Genomic DNA, 23672 nt, shown 5'->3' on the forward strand with positions numbered 1-23672 from the left:
CATAAAGATATGTATAGAATAATATTTTGAGGGTCCTCAAAGTCTTATGTGTATTTACTGCAGTGGAGTAAAAGTAAACTAATGTGATTCAGAGCTGCATTATGTAAGTTTTGTAAATTTATATTTATATTTAATGCTCCTGCACTGCCCCTACAGGTTTAAGAGTGTTATTCTAATGAATATTGAAGTGATCTATCAGATTATGAAGGAACACATAAGGAATCATGTAGTAACCTATCTTGTGGTTTCTGAGGCTGGAAACTCTGATGAATTTATCCTGTACAACAGAGGAAACTCTTGCTTTATCTTTCCCAGGGTGGTACTGATAAGTGCCATTACTCAAATATTCTCTATTCACTGTATACCTGTAACTCTACCTCTTCACTACTTTACTTTAACTGATGCTCTCAAACACTTTATTAAGAGACAAGAAATTCAAGTAATTAACTCTTGATGAGTTCAGCACAGCTGTTAAGGCAAGGCAAGTTTATTTATATAGCACCTTTCATACACAACGGTCATTCAAAGTGCTTTACAAACTAGAAAATCCACAGAGAAGTCAAATAAAAAAAAAACGTGTAAAAGAATAATCGTAAAAATGGAAATAAAAACTAAAATAATAAAGCAAGATTGATTCAAACATGATTTAAACAAAGAAGTAAAATTAAAAACATGTAAAAGAACAACAAAGAATTGGAAATAAAAATAAAATAAGAATAAAGCATGAATAAAACATAATATAAAAGTGCCGTTACAGAATAAAAGTGGGCGGAGCTGCAGTGTTTTAAGCTCAGCTAAAGGCCTGATCAAACATGTAGGTTTTCAGTCTGGATTTAAACATGTTTAGTGTTGGAGCTCTTCTAATGCTCTCTGTTAACTGGTTCCAGTTAAGAGCAGCGTAGCAGCTAAACGCTAAACGCTGCCTCTCTGTGTTTAGTTTTTACTTTAGGCGGCTCTAACTGAGCAGTTCCTGATGATCTGAGAGTTCTGCTCGGCTCATACTGCTGGAGAACATCAGATAAATATGCTGGTCCTGCACCATTAAGACATTTATAGACCAGTAACAGAACCTTAAAGTCTATTCTGTAACAGACTGGTATCCAGTGCAGGGATTTAAGGATGGGGGTGATGAACTCTGAAGCTGTTTGATGGTCTTTTTTGGGAGTCCAGTTAGGAGTCCATTACAGTGATCAATCCTACTAGAAATAAAGGCGTGGATGAGTTTCTCCAGGTCTGCTTTAGACAGAAAATCTCTGATCTTATTGATGTTCTTGAGGTGATAAAATGCTGATTTGGTGACGGCTTTGACGTGACTGTTAAAAGTGAGATCAGAGTCCATTTGTACACCAAGATTACGCACTAGTTCTTTAGATTTCAGGCTTTTTGAATCCAGATAGGCAGCTAGTCTGTGCCTCTCATTACTATTCCCAAATAAAATAATCTCTGTTTGATCTTTATTTAACTGCAGAAAGTTCTGTCCCATCCATTTATTTATCTGCTCAAGGCATTTACACAGTGAGTCAATGGGACCATAGTTGTTTGGGCAGAGGGCCATGTAGACTGCGTTAACTGAAAGCCTGAATTTCAGGAGACTCTACCTCATAAAACTGACTGAGAAAATCCAGCAGAGATGTTCAAAACTGATCATCTAAACAAGAAGAGCTACTTTAATAAAATAATAATAAAAAATATATATATTCTGGCTTGTTTAACACTTTTTGTTTATTAATATGTTTTTTCTTAATAGTTTGGATGAGTGTAGTATTGATCTAAAATAATGAAAAAACACTGAAGGTGTCCAAACTTCTGCTTGGTTCTGTATAATGCTTAACCGTTTAAGAATCACACTCATATTACGTAACAACATACATTATTAATGCATATCAGTAATATTTTCAGGCCTGTACTTAGAGAACCACCTGCTGGGAGTCAAAAATAAAACATTTTTAAATGTTATGAAATTTTTTCAGGTTTATGATGACTCTGCAGTCAGTGGAAACCTACCTCACGTGTGTGTAAATGTGTGCGTGTGTATAAGTGCATGTGTGTGTGTGTGTGTGTGTGTGTGTGTGTACGTGCGTGTGTGTTTGTGGTTTTAGTTGCGATTATGTGCAATAATTTCCCCTACAATAACAATAACTGATGAATTGTATGAGTAATATAGAATTGAAACGCCTGCAAACAAGCTCAACCTACTAAACCCACAGCGCCCACATCTGCTCATTTACCTTCTGAGAAAAACCACACACACACACCCACACACACACACACACACATTTCTGCACCCTGCTAATAAATAAAGTTTAATAAAGTTTATTGAACACTGACTTGTTTATTCATTGTTTATTAATGTATTTTTTATGTGTTTATTTTTTTAACAGTCAGTGATCTCATCTCTGTTGCTCTGTTGTATATTAAATAACCATAACTGGCCATTCGAGACATAAACTACCGATCAAAAGTTTTATTTCAGGTGCAGTCAAAAACTGGAAAAGGTAGAAAAAAAGTGTACCAAACACTGTTTTTTTGTTTACAAATAAAAAAATAGGTAGATTGAGGTAACTGCTGAGGTAAATGTATAAATAGAATATCACTGCTGAGGAAAATTCATGATTAAAATTGCACTGCTGAGGCAAAATTATGCTTTAAACTGCTCTGCTGAGGCATATTCTTGATAATAGCTCTGCTGATGTTAGGTCATGGTAATATCACTGCTGAGGTAAATGTATGAACAGAATAGCACTGCCGAGGTAAATGTATTGTTAGAATTGCACTGCTGTGGTAAATGTATGATTATTGTATATTTCATATATACATATATTATAATATTATATTTTATATATATTATTACATCCATAATTATAATTGTACTGCTAAGGTAAATTCATGATATCATTGCAGAGGTAAATGTATGATTGGAATAGCACTGCTGAGGTAAATGTATGATACGATTAGTACTGCTGAGGTAAGTGTATGATTAGAATTGCTCTGCTGAGGTAAATGTATGTTTAGAATAGCACTGCTGAAGTAAATGTATGATACGAATAGTACTGCTGAGGTAAGTGTATGATTAGAATTGCTCTGCTGAGGTAAATGTATGTTTAGAATAGCGATGCTGAAGTAAATGTATGATACGAATAGTACTGCTGAGGTAAATGTATGTTTAGAATAGCACTGCTGAGGGATATATTTGATCAGAATAGCACTACAAAATCAATCTGAACTTATGATTTTGATAAATGATTAAACAGCACAAATGATTAAACTCTGAATAACACTGTGGCCTTAAATGAACAAACAGATCAGGAGGAAACGCTAAAACCTCACAAGAGCCACCGCAGAGCACAGCGGCATCCGCCTGTTTACTTACTGAGAACACACACACAACACACACAACACACACAACACACACAACACACACAACACACACAACACACACAACACACACAACACACACCTAATGCATTATGATGGGGTAAACAACTCAACTCAAAATCATAATAGGCACAATATTCTGTAGCACTGTCTCTACTCTCCCTAGGCATTGTTCATACTGGATACTGAACAATACATAATAGATACTGAATAAGACACTGGATATGGAATAATTAAAATTTACAGTGGATACTGAATATTTGTGAAAAGGTACAAAATTATTAAAAGCAAATAATTATTCACAGGTGGAACTGAATAATTGATCATGGGTTCAAAATAAATCAGAGTGGGAACTTACTCTCTACTACTTATCTCTTAGTTCATCTCTCTCTCTCTCTCTCTCAGCATCTATATCTCACACCATCTCCCCCTCTCTATCCCTCTCTTTCTTTCTCTCTCTCTCTCTCAACATCTATATCTCACACCGTATCTCCCTCTATCACTCTCAGTCTCTCCATTTCTCTCTGACTCTCTCCCCACCTGTGTCTCTTTCCCTATCCGTCTGTTTGTCTAACTATCTCTCTCTCTCCGTCTTACTATGTCTCTCTCAGTCTCTGCATCTTTCTCTCTCCCCATCTCTCCCTCTTCCCATCTCTGTACATCTCGCTCGCTCTCATCATCTATATCTCACACTATCTCCCCTTCTGTATTCCTCTCTCTCTCCCTCTTTTTCTCTCCGTCTCAGCATCTATATCTCATACCGTATCCCACTCTAAATCTTTCTCTATCTCTCTCGCATTCTCTGCATGTCTGTCCATCTCTCTTCATCTTTGTCTCACTATCTCTCTCTCACCATCTCTCTTTCTTGCTTCTCTCCATCTCTCTCTCCGTCTCACTTCCCATCTGTCTCTCTTTCTCTCTACCCATCTCTGTCTCTCTGTGTCTCTCTCCCAATCTTTCTCACTCTCCATCTCTCACTCTCCATCTCTCACTCTCCATCTCTCACTCTCCATCTCTCACTCTCCATCTGTCTCTCTTTCTCTCTACCCATCTGTCTCTCTCCCAATCCCTCTCTCCATCTCTCTTCCCATCTGTCTCTCTTTCTCTCTACCCATCTCTGTCTCTCTCTGTCTCTCTCCCAACCTTTCTCACTCTCCATCTCTCTCTCCATCTCTCACTCTCCATCTCACTTCCCATCTGTCTCTCTTTCTCTCTACCCATCTCTCTCTCTCTACCCATCTCTCTCTCTCTACCCATCTCTCTCTCTCTACCCATCTCTCTCTCTCCAGCTCTCTCTCTCCAGCTCTCTCTCTCCAGCTCTCTCTCTCCAGCTCTCTCTCTCCAGCTCTCTCTCTCTCTCTCTCTCTACAGATCTGATTCTCTGTGTATGAGAGGTGTGTGTTTTAGTGCGTGCAGTAGTAGTAATAATGATAATAAGCACTAAATTAACATACGTATCCCACGTCTGGCCGGTAACAGGTATAAGCTCCCAGAATGCTGTGCAGCACATCATGATATGGTCCTCCCTGCAATCAATAAATTAATAAATCAAATCAGTCACTCTACAATACATTTAACATCTTTTATATTGTAGATTAATACTAAACTCATCCAAACTGTGAAGAAAAACATGTGGAATTATTTAATAAACATAAACAGTGTCAAACAAACCAGAATATGTTTTATATTTTACACATTTCTGCTGGATTTTCTCAGTCAGCTTTATGATGTAGAGTCTCCTGGAATTCAGGCTCTCAGTTAACAGCTGTGCTGAACTTATCAAGAGTTAATTACTTGAATTTCTTGTCTCTTAATGTAAAGTTTGAGAGCATCAGTTAAAGTAAAGTAGTGAAGAGGTAGAGTTACAGGTATACAGTGAATAGTGAATATTTGAGTAATGTTCTAATCCAGATTTTGGAGATTAAGTGCAGTCACTGCAAAAAACAACAAAAAACATAATAATGATGGAACTGGCACTCATCAGGATCTCCCCAGGAAAGGAAGAGCGAGAGTTTCCTCTGTTGTACAGGATAAGTTAATCAGAGTTACCAGCCTCAGAAACCACAAGTTAACAAACAGCTCCTCAGATAAGAGCATCTAAATACTTCACAGAGTATTTTGGTTTGTTTAACACTGTTTTTAAGTTACTACATGATTCATTATGTGTTCCTTCATAATCTGATAGATCATTTTAATATTAATTTACTATGTAGAAAACAGTCTGGCTGACCTTCTGGAATATACAGAGGCTGGGGAAGGTTCTGGAAATGTCCAGTTTAATCAATTCTAGACTGGCCTCTCGATCAGCGTGAGACGATCCTGAATCTGAACACAAGAAAACAAAACAAAGAAGATTTTAGCTCCATTCATTTCTCTCAGTGTTTTTATCATCCTGCTGTATGAAGCAATACAATGATCCAGGCTGTATCACATGACAATGACCAATAGTAAAAAGTAAATGACCAAAGTAAAACACTTCTTAACAGTGCTGTTTTTCCCAGTCTCACTCTCTCTGGTGCTCTCATCATTTAAATACACAATATTACAGCTAATAATCAAATTATTTTTAGTGAAAGTCTAAAGATTATATAAAGATTTTTAATAAAGTCACCAATGTTGCATATTTCACAATTTTAAGCTCTGAAACGGCTGATGTAATGGATAAATATAGTATTTCTGTAAATGGCAGCAGCAGTGGAGCAGCGTTTCTGAGAAAAATGAAGCCAATTACAGAAAGAAAAGGGATTTAAGCTTAATCAAAGAAAAAATACATGTTTAATCTTAAATAAAGAACAATACCTCCAGTGTCCATTTCCATACTGGTGACGGGAGCAGGAGAAGCGTTCCATCTCTCCTTCGCCCTCGACAAACAGATATTATACAGCTCTGTTTAAACACACAGAGAGAAACAATTAATAAGATGAATACAACAAATTAATAATCCAATGGATACTCAATAATACCTAGTATACGCTTGGTTATTTATAAAAGATACTGTGGAGTAAATTATAGTAGACACTGCATAATGCATGGTAGATACTGAGTAATCTATAGTAGAAATCGAATAATCTATAGAAGATACTGAATAATTCATAGTGGATACTGAAATTCAAAGTAGAAACTGAGTAAATTACAGTCGATACTGAGTAAATTATAGTAGATATTGAGTAATTCACAGTGGATACTGAGTAAATTATAGTAGATATTGAGTAATTCACAGTCGATACTGAGTAAATTATAGTAGATATTGAGTAATTCATAGTCGATACTGAGTAAATTATTGTAGATACTGCGTAAAGTCATAGAAAATAGTTAGTAAATTATAGTAGTTCCTGAGTAATGTATTGTAGATACTGAACAATGTAAATAAGATACCAAATAATTGTTTGTAGATAAGTCATTAATAGTAAATATTAAAAAATATTTAGTAAATACTAAATAATTGAGAGTATGTACTGCAAAAAGATAATCATGTACTTCATACTGAATTATACAGAATAAATATAAAATAATTATCAGTAAGTACTGAAAGTCAGTTTTTAAATGTATAAATCTATAAATTTGTGTAGATGAATCACTATCAATACATGAATAAACGCACCGTGTGTGATGTTGAGGTCATTTCCTATAGCCAGACTCCACACCCTGCCTCTTACACTAGGGGGCACTCCCTGCCACCACAGCTCCCGCACCCGCTTAGAGGAGCGCCTACACACACACACACACACGTTATTACACATTAGAATACACAATAGTCACTATCTATCAAAGATCCCACACCTTGTTGTATACAGTACATATTTGAAATACACATACATTACATTCACATGCATTCTTAATAAACTAATATAAACTAAATATATATTAATGTATAACTGTGTGTTATTTACGTTGTAGTCCAGTTGGGAAGTATCTCCTGGCTCCAGCAGAGGGCAGCGTTCCCGATACTCTCCTCCTGTTTAACTCTGTCCTCCAACTGCTTCTTCCTCTTCTGAGCTTCCTTCAGCTCTACACACACACACACACACACACACACACACACATTTTAAAATTTCATTTCAGCTGGTTCTCATTCCGGTTTGATTGTCTGATTGTGATTGGATGTAGAGAAGTATAAACCTATACCATTCCGACTCCCTATTGGTTTATACTGTGATCCATCACACCTGCACTTAAACTGTAGTATCTATACTCTATTCTACAGAGTAATGAATGAGTATTAATACTACACACCCCTCTTCTTAGCCTGAGCCACCATCTCCTCATACTGCTGCTGGTGCTTCTCAGCCTCTTCTGCTGGTTTAGCCGGGAGATTCCTGCAGGAGAGCAGAACACTATTACCATCAGACCATCATCACCATCAACATCATCATCATCACCATCATCACCATCATCACCATCATCACCATCAACATCATCATCATCATCATCATCATCATCATCATCAGATCATCATCACCATCATCACCATCATTATCATCATATCATCATCAGATAATTATAATCATCATCATCATCACTACCATCACCATCATCATCACTACCATCGCCATCATCACCATCACCATCATTACCATCATTACCATCAACATCATCATCATCATCACCATCACCATCATCACCATCATCACCATCATCACCATCATCAGATCATCAGATCATCATCACCATCACCATCAACATCATCATCAGATCATCATCACCATCATCACCATCATCACCATCAACATCAGATCATCAGATCATCACCACCATCAACATCATCATCATCACCATCATCATCATCACCATCATCATCATCACCATCATCACCATCAACATCATCATCAGATCATCATCACCATCATCACCATCATTATCATCATATCATCATCAGATAATTATCATCATCATCACTACCATCACCATCATCATCACTACCATCGCCATCATCGCCATCACCATCATCACCATCATTACCATCATTACCATCATCATCATCATCATCACCATCATCACCATCATTATCATCATCACCATCATTATCATCATCACAATCATCAGATCATCAGATCATCATCACCATCATCACCATCATCATCATCATCATCATCACCATCATCACCATCATTATCATCACAATCATCAGATCATCAGATCATCATCACCATCATTATCATCATCATCACCATCATTATCATCATCAACATCATCATCAGATCATCATCACCATCATCACCATCATTATCATCATCACCATCATCAGATCATCATCACCATCATTATCATCATCAGATCATCAACATCATCAGATCATCATCACCATCATTATCATCATCAGATCATCAGATCATCATCACCATCAGATCATCAGATCATCATCACCATCATCACCATCATCAGATCATCATCACCATCATCACCATCATCATCACCATCATCAGATCATCATCACCATCATCACCATCATTATCATCATCAGATAATTATCATCATCATCATCATCATCACTACCATCACCATCATCATCACTACCATCGCCATCATCATCACCAGATTATCACCATCATCACCATCATCATTTCATCATCATCATCAACATCATCATCAGATCATCATCACCATCATCACCATCAACATCACCATCAACATCATCCTCACAATCATCATCACCATCATCAGATCATCACCATCACCATCATAAACATCATCACCATAATCACCACCATCACCATCGCCATCACCATCACCATCATCCTCACAATCATCATCACCATCATCAGGTCATCACCACCACCACCATCATCACCATCAGATCATCACACACACACACACGACTCACGGTGGGCGTTGCTCCAGTATCAGCGCTGTGGTGGAAAGAGGCTCGAAGTCCAGGTTCTTCCTCACACTCTGCCTCAGAGACGGAGAATCACCTGCCCCAGCACCTCTTTCATTTTCCTGAGAGAGAGAGAGAGGGAGAGAGAAGAAAGAAACAGAAAAGAAAGAGAGAAAAGAGTGAGATAGAAAGAAAGAAATATACAGAGACAAAGAAAGGAAAAGAAAGAGAGAAATGAAAGATTAAGAGAGAAATACAGTACAAAGAAAAAGAGAGAGAAAAGAAAGAGAGAAAGAGAGACAAAAAGAAAAGAGAGAAGAGAAAGAAACAGATGAAAAAAAGAGACAAAGAAAGTGTAAAAAGACAGAAGAAAGGAAAAGAAAAAGAAAGAAAGAGAAAAAAGTGAGAGAGAGAGAGGCAGAAATAGTAGATATAGCAGAAAGAGAGAAAGAAAAGAAAGAAAGAGACAGACAGAGAGAGAGACATTTATTTCCAGAAAGTCATTACATATAAATAAAGTGGTCAGAGCGCCCCCTGCTGTCTGTGTTTGTAGGTAAACAGTGAATATCAGGTGTTGATAATTACTGTTCTGTTCAACCATAAGAATTTCCCTACAGTTACCAAACATCTGTAGGACACTGTCCCGCTCTGGAGGGACAAAACATCTATTACACAAAATAAAACTATTTTAAACAATGTTAACTATAACATTTATCACAGTAATTCAGAGTTCAGTAAACAGCAGGTAGAACTGATCCTTCTGCTCCTTAATACAGAACATTATCCTCCTCTAGTGGTGGAGCAGAGTAACATCTCTAACCTGCTGAACATCATAATCCCATCCTACAGCATCACTGTATGGAGCACCAAACATGACATGAGTATACACTAATAAATGCACATATAAATGTACAAATAAATAAATATATAAATATAATAAATGCACATATAAATGTAGAAATAAATAAATAAATGCACGCATAAATAAATGTATATGTAAATAAATTAATAAATACATTTCTTATTTATTTATTTATATATATATTTATTAATTCATTCATTGCCATGTGCATTTATTAATTAATTACTAAATTTATATATTTATACATTTATGTGCATTTATTTATTTATTTATTAACATTACCTCCTAATCCAGCACCACAACTACAGTTTCTGTGGTATTATTAGTCCAGAAGACACTGAGCCATTGAGATATTCAACCTTTAAAACCCTTAAAACAACAGCACTTCTCTTCTAGGGATGTATGTAGGGATGTGTGTGTGTGTGTGTGTGTGTGTGTGTAATCTGGTGTATATAGGGTTTCTTATTCTGTTAAATAATTCAGAAGTGAACTGCTGAGATCTGAGACCTTTTATTACCACTCACACACACTCTAAATACAGTCACAAAAACACCACAAACATCACTAAAGCATTATAGAGCGCCTGCTACGCTTCCTGGAGTGTATTACAGACTGTCAGAATGAGCGTGTTGTGGATCATATGAACATTATAGAGCATTATAGAGCGCCCCCTACGCTTCCTGTAGTGTATTACAGTGTCAGAATGAGCGTGTTGTGGATCATATGAACATTATAGAGCATTATAGAGCGCCCCCTACGCTTCCTGTAGTGTATTACAGTGTCAGAATGAGCGTGTTGTGGATCATATGAACATTATAGAGCATTATAGAGCGCCCCCTACGCTTCCTGTAGTGTATTACAGTGTCAGAATGAGCGTGTTGTGGATCATATGAACATTATAGAGCATTATAGAGCGCCCCCTACGCCTCCTGTAGTGTATTACAGTCTGTCAGAATGAGTTTGTTGTGGATCATATAAACATTATAGAGCATTACAGTGCGCCCCCTACGCTTCCTGTAGTGTATTACAGTCTGTCAGAATGAGCGTATTGTGGATCATATGAACATTATAGAGCATTATAGAGCGCCCCCTACGCTTCCTGTAGTGTATTACAGTCTGTCAGAATGAGCGTGTTGTGGATCATATGAACATTATAGAGCATTATAGAGCGCTCCCTACGCTTCCTGTAGTGTATTACAGTCTGTCAGAATGAGCGTGTTGTGGATCATATGAACATTATAGAGCATTATAGAGCGCCCCCTACGCTTCCTGTAGTGTATTACAGTCTGTCAGAATGAGCGTGTTGTGGATCATATGAACATTATAGAGCATTATAGAGCGCCCCCTACGCTTCTGTAGTGTATTACAGTCTGTCAGAATGAGCGTGTTGTGGATCATATGAACATTATAGAGCATTATAGAGCGCCCCCTACGCCTCCTGTAGTGTATTACAGTCTGTCAGAATGAGTTTGTTGTGGATCATATAAACATTATAGAGCATTATAGAGCGCCCCCTACGCTTCCTGTAGTGTATTACAGTCTGTCAGAATGAGCGTGTTGTGGATCATATGAACACTATAGAGCATTATAGAGCACCCCCTACACTTCCTGTAGTGTATTACAGTCAGAATGAGTGTGTTGTGGGGAAAGACACATACACACACCTCTGATGACTGGCTAATTGAACTGAGTTGCTTCATCAGCACGTCCAGGAAACACTAAACCTCTATGTATGTATGAGAGTGTGTTTGTATGTGTGTGTGTGTGTGTGTGTGTGTGCGTGCGTGTCTATTCCCGTAGTTCATTAGTTCTCTCTCTCTTACAGCACTCCCTACAGAAACTTATCAGATGAGTGTAGACTCTAGAGGTGTATAAACTATAAAGTGCCCCAGCACTGAGCTCTGAGGTTCTCCAGAGTGATTACGGATCTCCATTCAATATCTTCAATACCTCGGAGATGAGCTGAAGTGTAGGAACCAACTAATTATCCAACAGCAGAACCTATGAGAACTTTTTAAAAAAGTTTTGTTGGTAGCTCCAAGCACCACTATGATCAAAAGATTGCTGGTTCGAATCCTGTTCATGCAGCTTGCCATCAACTGCCAGAGTCCTGAGAGAACACAATTGTAGAGCCTTGCTCTCTCTCTGGGTGGGTACAGTACAGTAGATGGCGCTCTCTCTTTCCCCTCATCACTCCTAGGGTGATGTGGATCAGCGCAAGGCTGCGTCTGTGAGCTGATGTATAAGAACCGAGTCGCTGCGCTTTCCTCCGAGCTTTGTTTTGTGTAGTGTGGACTGTTCAGACAGATGTCAGATATGGGTCACAACCAACACAGTCTGAGATTATCAGCAACACGTTTTTTTGTTTTGCCCAGCCCTAATCAACACTGTTTAATTTAGTAAAACATAAAAAAGTACCAAAACTAATGAAAATCCTTCTAAAAATTAGTGTTTATTATTCAGTATTCAAGCTCTTACTCAAAACTATCAACTGTTCTGCACACTACAGCTAGAACCGAACTCTGATCCAGAAGTGTGTTAATGTCGGTTCTGCCACACTGACCCAGAGAGTGAGAGTGTGTGTGTGTGTTCCAGCGCTCAACAGAACCTGGATAAATATTTCAGCACTCACTCAGTCTCTGAAAAGATGCCCCACATTGTGCTCCCATGAGTCCTGAGAAAAACAGAGTAAGATCTGCTGCATGAGAACGTATTACAATACAGATCTACACTGTAAAAAAGCACAAGCTTTCCACTTAAAACATTACCTGAATAACCTCTCATTGCGAATAGTAGAAGACGCAACCTCCACCATGTTTGGAAGATGTATTTTATCCTGGCTAGCTCCAATTGTAAGTAATACATTATGAAACTAGCTCCACCATGTTTGGAAGCTGTACTTTATCCTGGCTAGCTCTCACTGAGTTGTATGAATAATGAAGCTACCTGCACCACGTTTGGAAGCTGTACTTTATCCTGGCTAGATCCTATTGTGGGTTATAGATGATGAAACTACCTCCACCATGTTTGGAAGCTGTGCTTTATTCTGGCTGGCTCTCACTGTGAGTTGTAGATGATGAAACTACCTCCACCATGTTTGGAAGTTGTACTTTATCCTGGCTTTCTCTCACTGTGTGCTGTAAATGATCAATACACAATACACCAATACCAATACAAGTGTGACACTGTTTAGCCTGTATTTAGTATCACTCACAAGATAACACCTCAGAACATATACAGATGTTGGGGTACCCAAGACTTTCCATGATGTAAGTTGCACATACTTCTGCCATGCCAGTATATATCTAAACTGTCATTACACATTCTGCATATCCCAAATAAAGTTTAAAATGTATAAAATGGCAAATAATACAAGTTAAAATTATAAATATGAGATGAAAGGATATTATCTGGTGATTTTCTACATTGTAATAGGGATCTGAGAGATGCATTACAGTATTATGATTGATGTTACTCTGTTGCTATTGGTAACGGTACATTTAGAACAATGAAACTCCACTATTGCCGCAGCTGCTGGATTAAACAGTGTAATCTCTCTACAGCTGATGTTTCATCTGTACCTGACTCAGCTGTACCTGACCGCAAAGTAACCAGCATTGTGAATGACCCCACTCATCCCTCACACGAACTATTCTCCCTCCTGCCTTCGGGAAGAAGGTACCGCAGCATCCGGTCCAGCACGACCAGATTCTGCAACAGCTTCTACCCCCAAGCCATCAGACTCCTCAACTGCAGAGACTGAACTGATGGTTTTTCTGTACATGCACACACACTCTTACCCCACTTACCCCAGAAAATGGAAAGCACTAAAAACCCTACTACCTCACTGGACTCTATTGCACACTGTGTAATAGAGTAATTACTACCTCACCTGGTCTTTTTTGCACACTGCATAATTTGCACACTGTCTTGTTATTTATTATTCTTTGTCTGTATTGTGTTGTATTGTCTGTCTGCACTTTTGTACTGTTGCACTATTGTTCTGTCTACACTGTATTTATGTGCACCATGGTCCTTGGAGGAACGTTGTTTCGTTTCACTGTGTACTCTGTATATAGCTGAAATGACAATAAAAACCACTTTGACTTTGACTTTGACTGCTTTGCTGTTCCAGTGATACACACTGACCTGCAGGGTCACCCGATATTAAATTCTTCTCTCACATTGGCTGCTGGCACCATCTATGTTACATTTTGTCCCAATTTGTTCCAATTATTCTGGTGGACTCAACCCACCCACTGGTGCCTCCTTTTTGTAGAAACAAAGTGACTGAGAGCCCATTAAGATGCCTCCTCTTGCAATATGTTATAATTATGTTTGGGTTGAGGAACATTTTCGGTTCTTTATACCATATCCGGGTGGGATTAGTTTCTCAGGGGGTTCTGGGGTAAGTTTCTCTTTAATGGGGGTCCTCTGTGATACACAACAGTGAGTGGAAATGGAGGAGCTACTGAACGCTGCTGTCATGTGATTGAGAAAACCTAAAAACTCACTGGTTCTCCTACTTTTTTTGTTCGCTTGTAAGATTTCATATTCTACATTACTCACTAAATTATGACTTTCCCTCCATTAAATCTCCCATTAAAACTCAGTAAATTACAATATTGTCATTTAACCACCAAAACTACTACCCTGAGATGACATAATACAGTAAAATACAGCTGAAGTTTGTCTAACCATTACATCAACATTAATCCTAGATTTATGTATTATTTTGATTAATTGAGATAACTATGCTTTTTTTAAATAAATATAAATAGTATACTTTACTTTAAAGCTACCAAGTCACCACACAAAAAGAAGCATCTACAAGCTTCAATCATCATTTAATAAATCACATAACAGACTTTAAATCATAATTAAATCTAATTGTAAGTTGCCAAGGGATTCCCACCCATAAATGATGTGCATCTAGCCCAAGAAAATGTGGATAATGTTTTACTAACGGCCATTTACAGGTGTCCTTTCCTTCCTGTAGAAAAGAGTGACGTAATGAAGTGACTTCTCTGCCAACTCCCCAACTAAACAGCCTTCAGAGTCCACCACTAGCTTTTTTTTGGTATTAAGGAGCATTAAAGCCTCACCGCTGAAGTACAGTGTTATATAGGAGTTTTAGTGAAGTTTCTCCAGCACTAAGGCTAGAGCAGTATTAGCATTAGCCGCTAACTGCAGTGCAAGCTCTTTGGGAGTTCAGAGGTGAGGATATCGAACATATCAAAACAAGCTGGCTTTACCAGAACACTCAGAGTTTCTCAGTGCAGCGTTATCTGGTATCGCTAAGTGCTGCTGCTAACCATGCTGTTGAAAATATTGAAAATCTAAGCATACTGTAAACAGACAGAAGTGCTTTACTCACTCAAATAAATCTGTGTAGATTACTGTGCAACACCCTTGTTCCTTACTATTGTCTCTTAAAATGTGCCTTATAATGCGGTGATCCTTATGTATAAAAATAGATTTTCATTGATAGTACGTCTTATAGTCAATATAGTCAATATAGTCATAAAATGCATTACCTTAACATGTGCACCCAAATATCCAACAATGTGTGGACAGAATCCACTGGGATTGACAGCCGAAAGCACTTAAACCACTTCCAAACCCATTGTAACAGTGGAAAAGCAGAGCCTGTCTCTGGTTCTATGGGACTGTAGGTAGTTCCACAGTTCTGCAGTGAGCTCAGATCTGCAGAACCCGTCCACACTCCTGTAGGAACCGGGCTGTTCTTATCTGACTCACCTCTAACACTAACACCACTGATCTCCTCAACAACTCTGCAGAACAATAGATCAGAACATTAAGAGTTCTGCTGAATCTCCCAGAACAGGAGCATCAATGATCGGAAAAAACATCTTTTACACCAAAAGACACTCTAGACACACTTGCATATACAATATTCAACACAAAAAAGGGGAAAATGGTTCCCTTGTTGTCTTAAAAAAGGCTACATTAGGTAGTGCACCTCTCGGTGAGAGACTGTTGACTGCTAGACATAGAGCTTAATAAGCAGCAGTACTCGGACGGGATTTGTTTCTCAAGGGGTTCTGGGAAATTTTCACTTTTATGTTTTTTTTTTTTTTTATCCTCTGTGATTTTATTCTCGTCCAGAACGATCATGTAGGTGTTTTTCTCAGACGTCCTCTGAGAAAATTACAGGCTGAATTATCTACTGTTTTTCTCTGAACTCCGTGCTCCTCCGGTAATTTTAGTCCCGTCCGGACGCACATCTCTGAGTTTCGTCTCCTCGCCTTTAATAAAATAGATATTTGTCCACTGCCGCGCACCGTAATTACACTTTAGGTGCGCGGTTTCCACAGAGATCGACGTAAGCAAACACAACAGCAAGTGGAAATGGAGGAGCTACTGAACACTACTGAGGTCATGCGACCGAGAAAGCCAAGAAAGAAAAAAAAAAAACTCACTGATCCTCCTGTTTTTTTCAGTTGCAGTCCGGACGCAGGAGTTTTATCACTAAGTAGAAGTGTGAAATATTTTTCACAGAAACTAATCCCATCTGGATAGGGCTTAAGATGGACTCAATGACATTTTGTCCATTTAATCTTTGACTGAATGAAACAGGACAGTAATTTCGACAAATTGCCCACCATCTAGCGTATCGTCTTTAAAAACGAATCCAGGTCCGAATCTACTCTGCCCCAACAAACTGCTGGTGTGATCAATTATCTGGTGATCTCATACAGTGACAGTCGGTCACTCCTAGTAGTGATAGTAGGCACACAGCAAGCGTTTCCCAAATTTACAGGAACGTCTCAACCAGATTTCCAGATTTATCACCAATCCAGCATTTATGGAGAAGCTGGGACTCTGCAGCTTCAGCTTCAACCTACGAGTGTAGAGCTACAGGATCTACAGGCCCAGCTGTAGCAACATCTGTGGGTAAATGTGCTGCAGGATCCATACAGAACCTGTAGAACCTCCTCTATACCCAACCATCACAATCTTATATCATCTTATATCCAGCATAGAGGAACCAACAGGATCAAAACTATAAACTCATTTTAGTTACAGAAGAGTTTAACCCAATAAACTCAATTATCATCATCCTTTCACTGTAAAAAAAAATTGTTATATTACAATATGCACCTAAACACATCTTAATAATAAAGCTCAATACAAACACAGCGCGCACATACACACACACACACACACACTCACCATGAACGCTGCAGTGCTGTAGAGTTCAGGGGTTCACCCCATTGTCCATTATGGATCCTTAATATCACACACACACTCTCGCGCACACACACTAAAACACACACACTCACAAAACAGAGGACGAGCTGGAGGACGAAGAGTGAGGAGAAGCTTTGAAGGCTGGACACACCCCAACACTCCCTCTCTCTACATCACCATCTCTCTCTTCTTATCTCTTCTTTTCTCTCTCTCTCTCCTTCTTTTTCTTGTGCTCTCTCTTTCTCTCTCTCTTCCCAGCTTTGATCAGTGTTATAATCCCTCTCTCTCTCTCTCTCTCTCTCTCTCTCTCTCTCTCTCTCCTTCTCACTGTCCTTCTCTGTGCTCTCTCAGCTTCTCTCTCTTTTTCTCTCCCTCTCTTTTAGCTTCTCTCGCTAGGTCATCCTTTCTTTCTTTCTCTTTTCATCCTCTTTCTCAAGCACTCTCTCTCTCTCTCTCTCACCCAGGCTGCTGTGTCACTCTCTCTCTCTCTCTCTCTCAGCGTGCGCTCTGACGTTACACAGGGAGGAGGTCCTGCATCATTGAAACGCAGCAGATAGCATCTCCTCCCAGTGTGTGTGTGTGTGTGTGTGTGTGTGTGTTAGTCATTGCTGCTGTCTCTCCTCCGGTCAGGGTGTGTAATCGCTCGGCGCTGCAGGATCAGTCAGTGCGGTCCTGCAGGATCAGTCTGCTCTGAGATCGACTCGTCAGGTCTGGAGCTCTTAGAGAACCGGAGGAGAGAGAGTTCCTCTCATTAAACGCTTCAATACACTGCTGCTCTCTCTCCCTCCCTCTCTCCCTCTCTCCCTCTCTCTCTAGTTCACTTCCTTCCCTTTGCTGCTGTTTTACAACATATTTTATTTCAACACACTTAACTAAAATACATATACCTCAATTATTGCATTAAATAATAAATTGAAAATCTATTTTCTGCTTTTTAGCATTCACATTAATATTATCAGCAGAATCAAATCTGATAGGAGCTGTTTATAATAGAAGTCATACCTCTCAGTTCCTCTATCAATAGCCTCAATATTTACTCAAGATTTACTTACATTCATACTCATACCAACACCTATACTAATTTATATCCGTGTTCATTTATACGAAAAATCCTCAATACCCCTACCCACCCCATACATACTCATCTATACCCCATCAATACCCCTACCTACCAAATCCTAATCCATAACCCCTAATACCTCTACCCATTTACATCAATACTAGAGCTGCATGATACTGTAAAAAAAATTACATTGCAAATGTTCTTTTTTCGACAATATGTATCACAATATTAAACAATGCAGCAAACCCCCACAGCAAACCAACAGTAATCGACCCTTTAATCAGGCATTTAAATGTCTTTTTAAAAAGGTAAATAAGAGCGTTTGTGTTTCTGGGATTAAAAGTGTGAATTCAGCTGTAACTGGAAATATCTGCACTGCTAAACTGTGCTGGACTGAGGAGCACAGCTTTCCACACGTGCTCACGTTTACAAGCACGTGCCCAACCATGTGAATGGAAGCCATGCGGTTACCTCGTGTTTACTCCAAACCCTCCAAACCCATACCCACCTACACCCAATCACCCATATACTCATATTTATCCACATCTGTACAACATCTGGCTTACTTTACCATTTTAAGCTATAATACACTCAACCATACCTCATCCATCCTCAACTCACAGCTACTCAGTTTCACACACTCCCCCACACACCCCCCACCCACGTTACCATGGGGCTGAATACAGCTGGAAACTGAGGTCACCTGATCCCACCTGATACTGTTACTGACACTGATATACTGATAGAGAGAGAGAGAGACAGAGAAAGAGAGAAACACACAATGGACAGAGAGATGGATGGGTTTTATGGAAAGCAAACAGGAACACAGTAGTGTAGTAAAAATTTGAAATCCTGATCTAACTCTGGGCTGGAACTGGAACTAAGCTTGATGAGTTATAACCACTTATAACCCTTCAAGCACCCGATACGTCTTCAGGAGCACTAAAGCGCAGTAACCTAACTGCAGCTAGACCACTAGTTAACTTTGGGGAAAGAGGGGACATGGTGCAGAAATGAATTATTATTGTCCATTCTTTAATTCTTCTTTGATGGAAAACTGAAATTAGCTTTGATTAGCTTTCACCATATTTTTTGCACTAATATGTATGAATTCTACCAGTCAGGTTGTAGCATTAGCATTACCTGCTGAGCACTAGCTCTTTAGATAGATAGAGAGAGAGAGAGAGAGAGAGAGAGAGAGAAACACACAATGGACAAATAGATAGTTGGGTTTTATGGAAAGCAAACAGGGACACACTAGTGGAATAAAATTTAGGGATCCAACTCTGGATTGGGACTGGACCGAACTAATATGAGTTGTATCAGATGAGAATTCTTTGTTTTTCTGTGATCCAAGACCAATAATAACAACACTTCACAGAGCAGCATTACACGATTTTTAATGACCAGCAGGTGGGGTTAACCCTTAGAATCCTAAAATCGCACCTTGTGTTCTCAGCTTAATCACTCAGGAATCCCTTTACACATAAACATAATCCATCTACAAGATAATCCAATCTACAAGAAACCCATTGAGAAAAACACCTAAAAAAGTGAAAAATCTCCTTCCCCAACCAATATTATTTACCTTTAGTGCTTCAAACATATTTATATATTATGTTTCAAACCAGATAATATCAGAAAATGTCTCAAAAGTGTCCATAGAAAAAGTGTCAAACTACCTGCTTTACTCAAACTAACGCTAAGTATGGTGTGCATACCTACACAAGAACAAGTCCTATCTCTTCCCCTAACCTACCCCTCCAGCCTAAAAAGAATCGAGACAGTAGGAGTAAGTGGTGAAATGGTATGAGATCTAAAATTGATCAGTAATAAACTAAAATCAGCCTGTGGTTCAGTTCCTCTGAGTGAGATTGGGCTCCTTACCTTCAGAGCTCTGTTAGGAACCCGACCAAACAGCTTCCAGCCCAGCTCCCTCTGACCCTCCACCACCCGCCCGTCCTTCAGCTTCTTAGAGAACAGATTCCTGCAGCAGAGAAAGAGAGAGTAGAATAATATTAGCTCTCAAAATTACACACTTCCTACAGAACTTCCTAGATAACTAATAAAGTAGTAATATTTCCTACTCCAGGGCTCCCCTACAGGTGGGAAGTATAATGCTGTGTTAAACTCTAACTCTGAGGTTTCTTTATTTCAGGTTCCAAGTAAGTAGCTAACTAAGCTAAGTAAATCTAAGCTAAGCTAAATAAACAAAACAGTAATTCTTAGTCAAGCATCACTGAATGTTAATCTACACAGATTCCTCTCCTGAAAACTGTTTATTTGGGTGAGTAAAGCACTTCCATTTATTAACAGTAAACTTAAGATTCCCAAATTTCACCACCACTAAGGATGGAGCATTAGCATTAGCCGCCAACCACTAGCAGTTAGTGGCTAATGCTGCCCGATATCGCTACACTGAGGTAAGGCAGGGCGAAATTAGCTAGCGGTTCGTCCCATGTAACTTGTTTTAACACAGTAAACACGCAGACTAGTGTGACATACTTGCCTCTAAACAAAAGCGCTAGCTGAAAGAGCTAGCCTGGTTAGCGGCTAATGCGAATGTTGCTCCAGCAGTGCTAGCCCGGGTTAGCAACAGGCTACAGGCCGATAATACTCACCTCTGAATGGCTAAAGAGCTAGTGCTTGGCTTCGGTTAGCAGACAATGCTAATGCTACTCCGGCCTCGATGCTGGAGAACTAAACTGAATTACTAAACTGAATTTGGGAAAATTAATGGATTCTAAGTGCACTTATAGTGCAAGAAATACAGTAAGTAAAGAACAAAAATGAAGGTCAGTCAATCCAAAACATTTCAAGAACTTTCACCACAAAGATCATCAAATACATTATAATGCACAGGACAAGTTAACAGTCCCTCAGATAAGAGCAGCTAAATGTGATTTTATTTTCATAGGTTTTGTAGGATGCAGTTAGGCTGCACCACTAGAGGACATGTTGGTAAAGCACAGGTATTTGTAGTGCAGGTGAGCTGCGTTACCTGTTGAGGAAGTTCATGATGGGACTCCTCCTCGGTATGAACTCCTCGGGTGTCGACGCCCCCTGGTGGTGGTGGTGCTGCAGCTGCTGTTCAGCCGAGGGTGTGAGCGATGCATCCGAGAACCGCCCTGCGCCGCCGCCACCTCCGCCACAGTCCTCAAACGTGACCACGGCGCTCGAGTCCGACGTGACCACAAAGTCGATGATGTCATCGTTGCTAAGTGACAGCGTGGTGGAGAGCTCGGTGCTCAGGCTGGAGACGCTGCAGACGGAGATGTCGTCACTGCGGTTCAGAGCTCCGCCGGCGGGGCTGAAGTGGCGCCACTCTGAGCCGCTGCGGGGGAAGGTGGAGGACTTGTGCAGGGGGGCGTCGGAGGACTCCAGCGTCAGCGTGGCCGGACCCTCGTCGTTGGGGCCGAAGGCGTGGACGTGGACATGTTCGGAGGGGTTGATCTCCAGGGTGGGGATTCCTGAGTCCTGTGAGGCCAAGCTGTGCTGGTCATCCTCCATACAGGGGGCGCTGGAGAGCAGGGCGGGGCTGTAGCTGGGGAGGCCGTTCGCGTGGTCCGGGGTGTGTGGTCCAAACGAGGAGCCATTTTCAGCAGCATGTGAACCTGAGGAGACATGTTTTTTTTTACTTCTTTAGTTTTATACTGGAGCTGAGAGGCTAATATTGCTAATAAATGAAATAATGAAAAATCCACTTTTTCTTGTTCTTTGATCACACAGTGAAATACAGTGAAAGCACATGAAACTCTTCCTCAACCTCTTCCTCATTGTCTGCAGCAGCTAGTAAAAGAAAATATTCAGAAAAAAACGAGTCGTTCAGGAAAAGCACCGTGTCTACATCAACCCGTAAATTAGTATGCATGGCCCCACCCACCTCAGCTCAGGACCGCCCACAGACAGCAGAGCTGAAGCCGGGCGGCGACTCCGTCTCATCAGATAGGAGGAGCTAACAGCGCTAGGAACAGCATGCAGTTCATTCCTGTGTTATTTGTGCGAATAACACATCAGTGTTAATATACTTTACCCAGTAATTCAGAGCTAAGAAACAAATGGTTAGAATTAGTCTATGGAGGAAAAACACCAGCCAAGTACAATTGAGATAGGTAGGTGTTTATGATTAGAACAGTTCTGTTTACACTAGTTAAAAGAAAAAATCCAGCCAACAGCAAGCCCTCCTCTCCACTCCTTCAACGGACTAACGCAGTGTTATACTGGATCACTGAAGCACTTTTTTTTTTCCACAAAAACTGCTCACATGGCATTCATTCATACTAGAGACCACAACTAGACATTTTAAAATGAATGAAAAAACAATGGAATGAGATCTTTAAGTAGAATAATTGAATTAGCATGGTGCTAACTGCATGCTTAATTATTACACGCTCTCCTTAAAAAGCAAGCAGAGAGTAACCTATAATATACTTAAAGCTAATGATTTCTATATGAAGCTGGTCCCTCCAATGACTATATTATTATGGACACTTTGTTACGTTACCCAAAAACCTATAGTAATAAAGCCTACATTGGGCGGGGCTGTTTTGTTATTGAAGTGTATAGGGATGGGCGGAGCTACACACCATTCCGAAAGTCAGATTTAATGTTTAGGTCTTCTGTTCTTTCATTGAAGTCCTGACCAATGAGAGAGCTCATTTAGGTGAATCTATCCAGATAACACTGAGAAAATGATTCTGATTGGACAGTTTTCTGTTGTTCTATGTGGAGGACACTACATGACATGTTATTTGTAAATAGGGACTAAACTACAGATATACCGCTCTGGAAAAAAATAAGAAAACACTTCAGTTTCTCTGATTTTGCTATTTATAGGTTTATGTTTGCATAAAATGAACATTGTTGTTTTATTCTATAAACTACAGACAACATTTCTCCCAAATAAAAATATTCTCATTTAGAGCATTTATTTACAGAAAATGAGAAATGGCTGAAATAACAAAAAAGATGCAGAGCTTTCAGACCTCAAATAATGCAAAGAAAACAAGTTCATATTCATAAAGTTTTAAGAGTTCAGAAATAATCAATATTTGGTGGAATAACCCTGGTTTATAATGGAATAACCCTGTTTTTTGGCATCATGTTCTCCTCCACCAGTCTTACACACTGCTTTTGGATAAATTTTTGCTGCTTTACTCCTGGCGCAAAAATTAGACAGAAACGAGGTGTTTAAATCTCATGAACTCCATTCATCACGCTTCCACACACAGCATAATAACACAGACCAGATAATCCAGTTTCAGCTAAACAACAAACACAATGACTGAGCTGAGAACAGGGAGTGACACCTTAAGAACCCCTGAATATGAGGGTGGAGTAAT

The 23672-nt window shown here is 39.4% G+C and overlaps 1 protein-coding gene across 8 annotated transcripts in view; it reads right to left on the reverse strand.

Moving 5' to 3' along the window:
- Positions 1-23672, reverse strand: part of tbc1d14 (TBC1 domain family, member 14) — a 51357-nt gene that overhangs the window by 18971 nt on the left and 8714 nt on the right. For 6 of the 8 annotated variants that reach the window (XR_007440401.1, XM_049482687.1, XM_049482688.1 and 3 more), the window contains 9 exons: positions 21332-21944; positions 20218-20317; positions 9197-9312; positions 7609-7691; positions 7266-7383; positions 6977-7083; positions 6175-6261; positions 5606-5700; positions 4830-4901 (listed from right to left, as the gene is read on the reverse strand). Coding sequence is in view for 7 of the 8 variants with exons in the window: in XM_049482687.1 (XP_049338644.1) it covers positions 4830-4901; positions 5606-5700; positions 6175-6261; positions 6977-7083; positions 7266-7383; positions 7609-7691; positions 9197-9312; positions 20218-20317; positions 21332-21944 (1391 nt within the window). In the remaining variant the exon portion in view is untranslated. Of the gene's footprint in view, positions 1-4829; positions 4902-5605; positions 5701-6174; positions 6262-6976; positions 7084-7265; positions 7384-7608; positions 7692-9196; positions 9313-17249; positions 17564-20217; positions 20318-21331; positions 21945-23672 lie in introns of those variants that run through there. The other 2 variants (XM_049482689.1, XM_049482690.1) reach the window with 2 other exon arrangements.

This window comes from Astyanax mexicanus, chromosome 8, assembly GCF_023375975.1.
Source record: "Astyanax mexicanus isolate ESR-SI-001 chromosome 8, AstMex3_surface, whole genome shotgun sequence".
NCBI classification, from domain to species: domain Eukaryota; kingdom Metazoa; phylum Chordata; class Actinopteri; order Characiformes; family Acestrorhamphidae; genus Astyanax; species Astyanax mexicanus.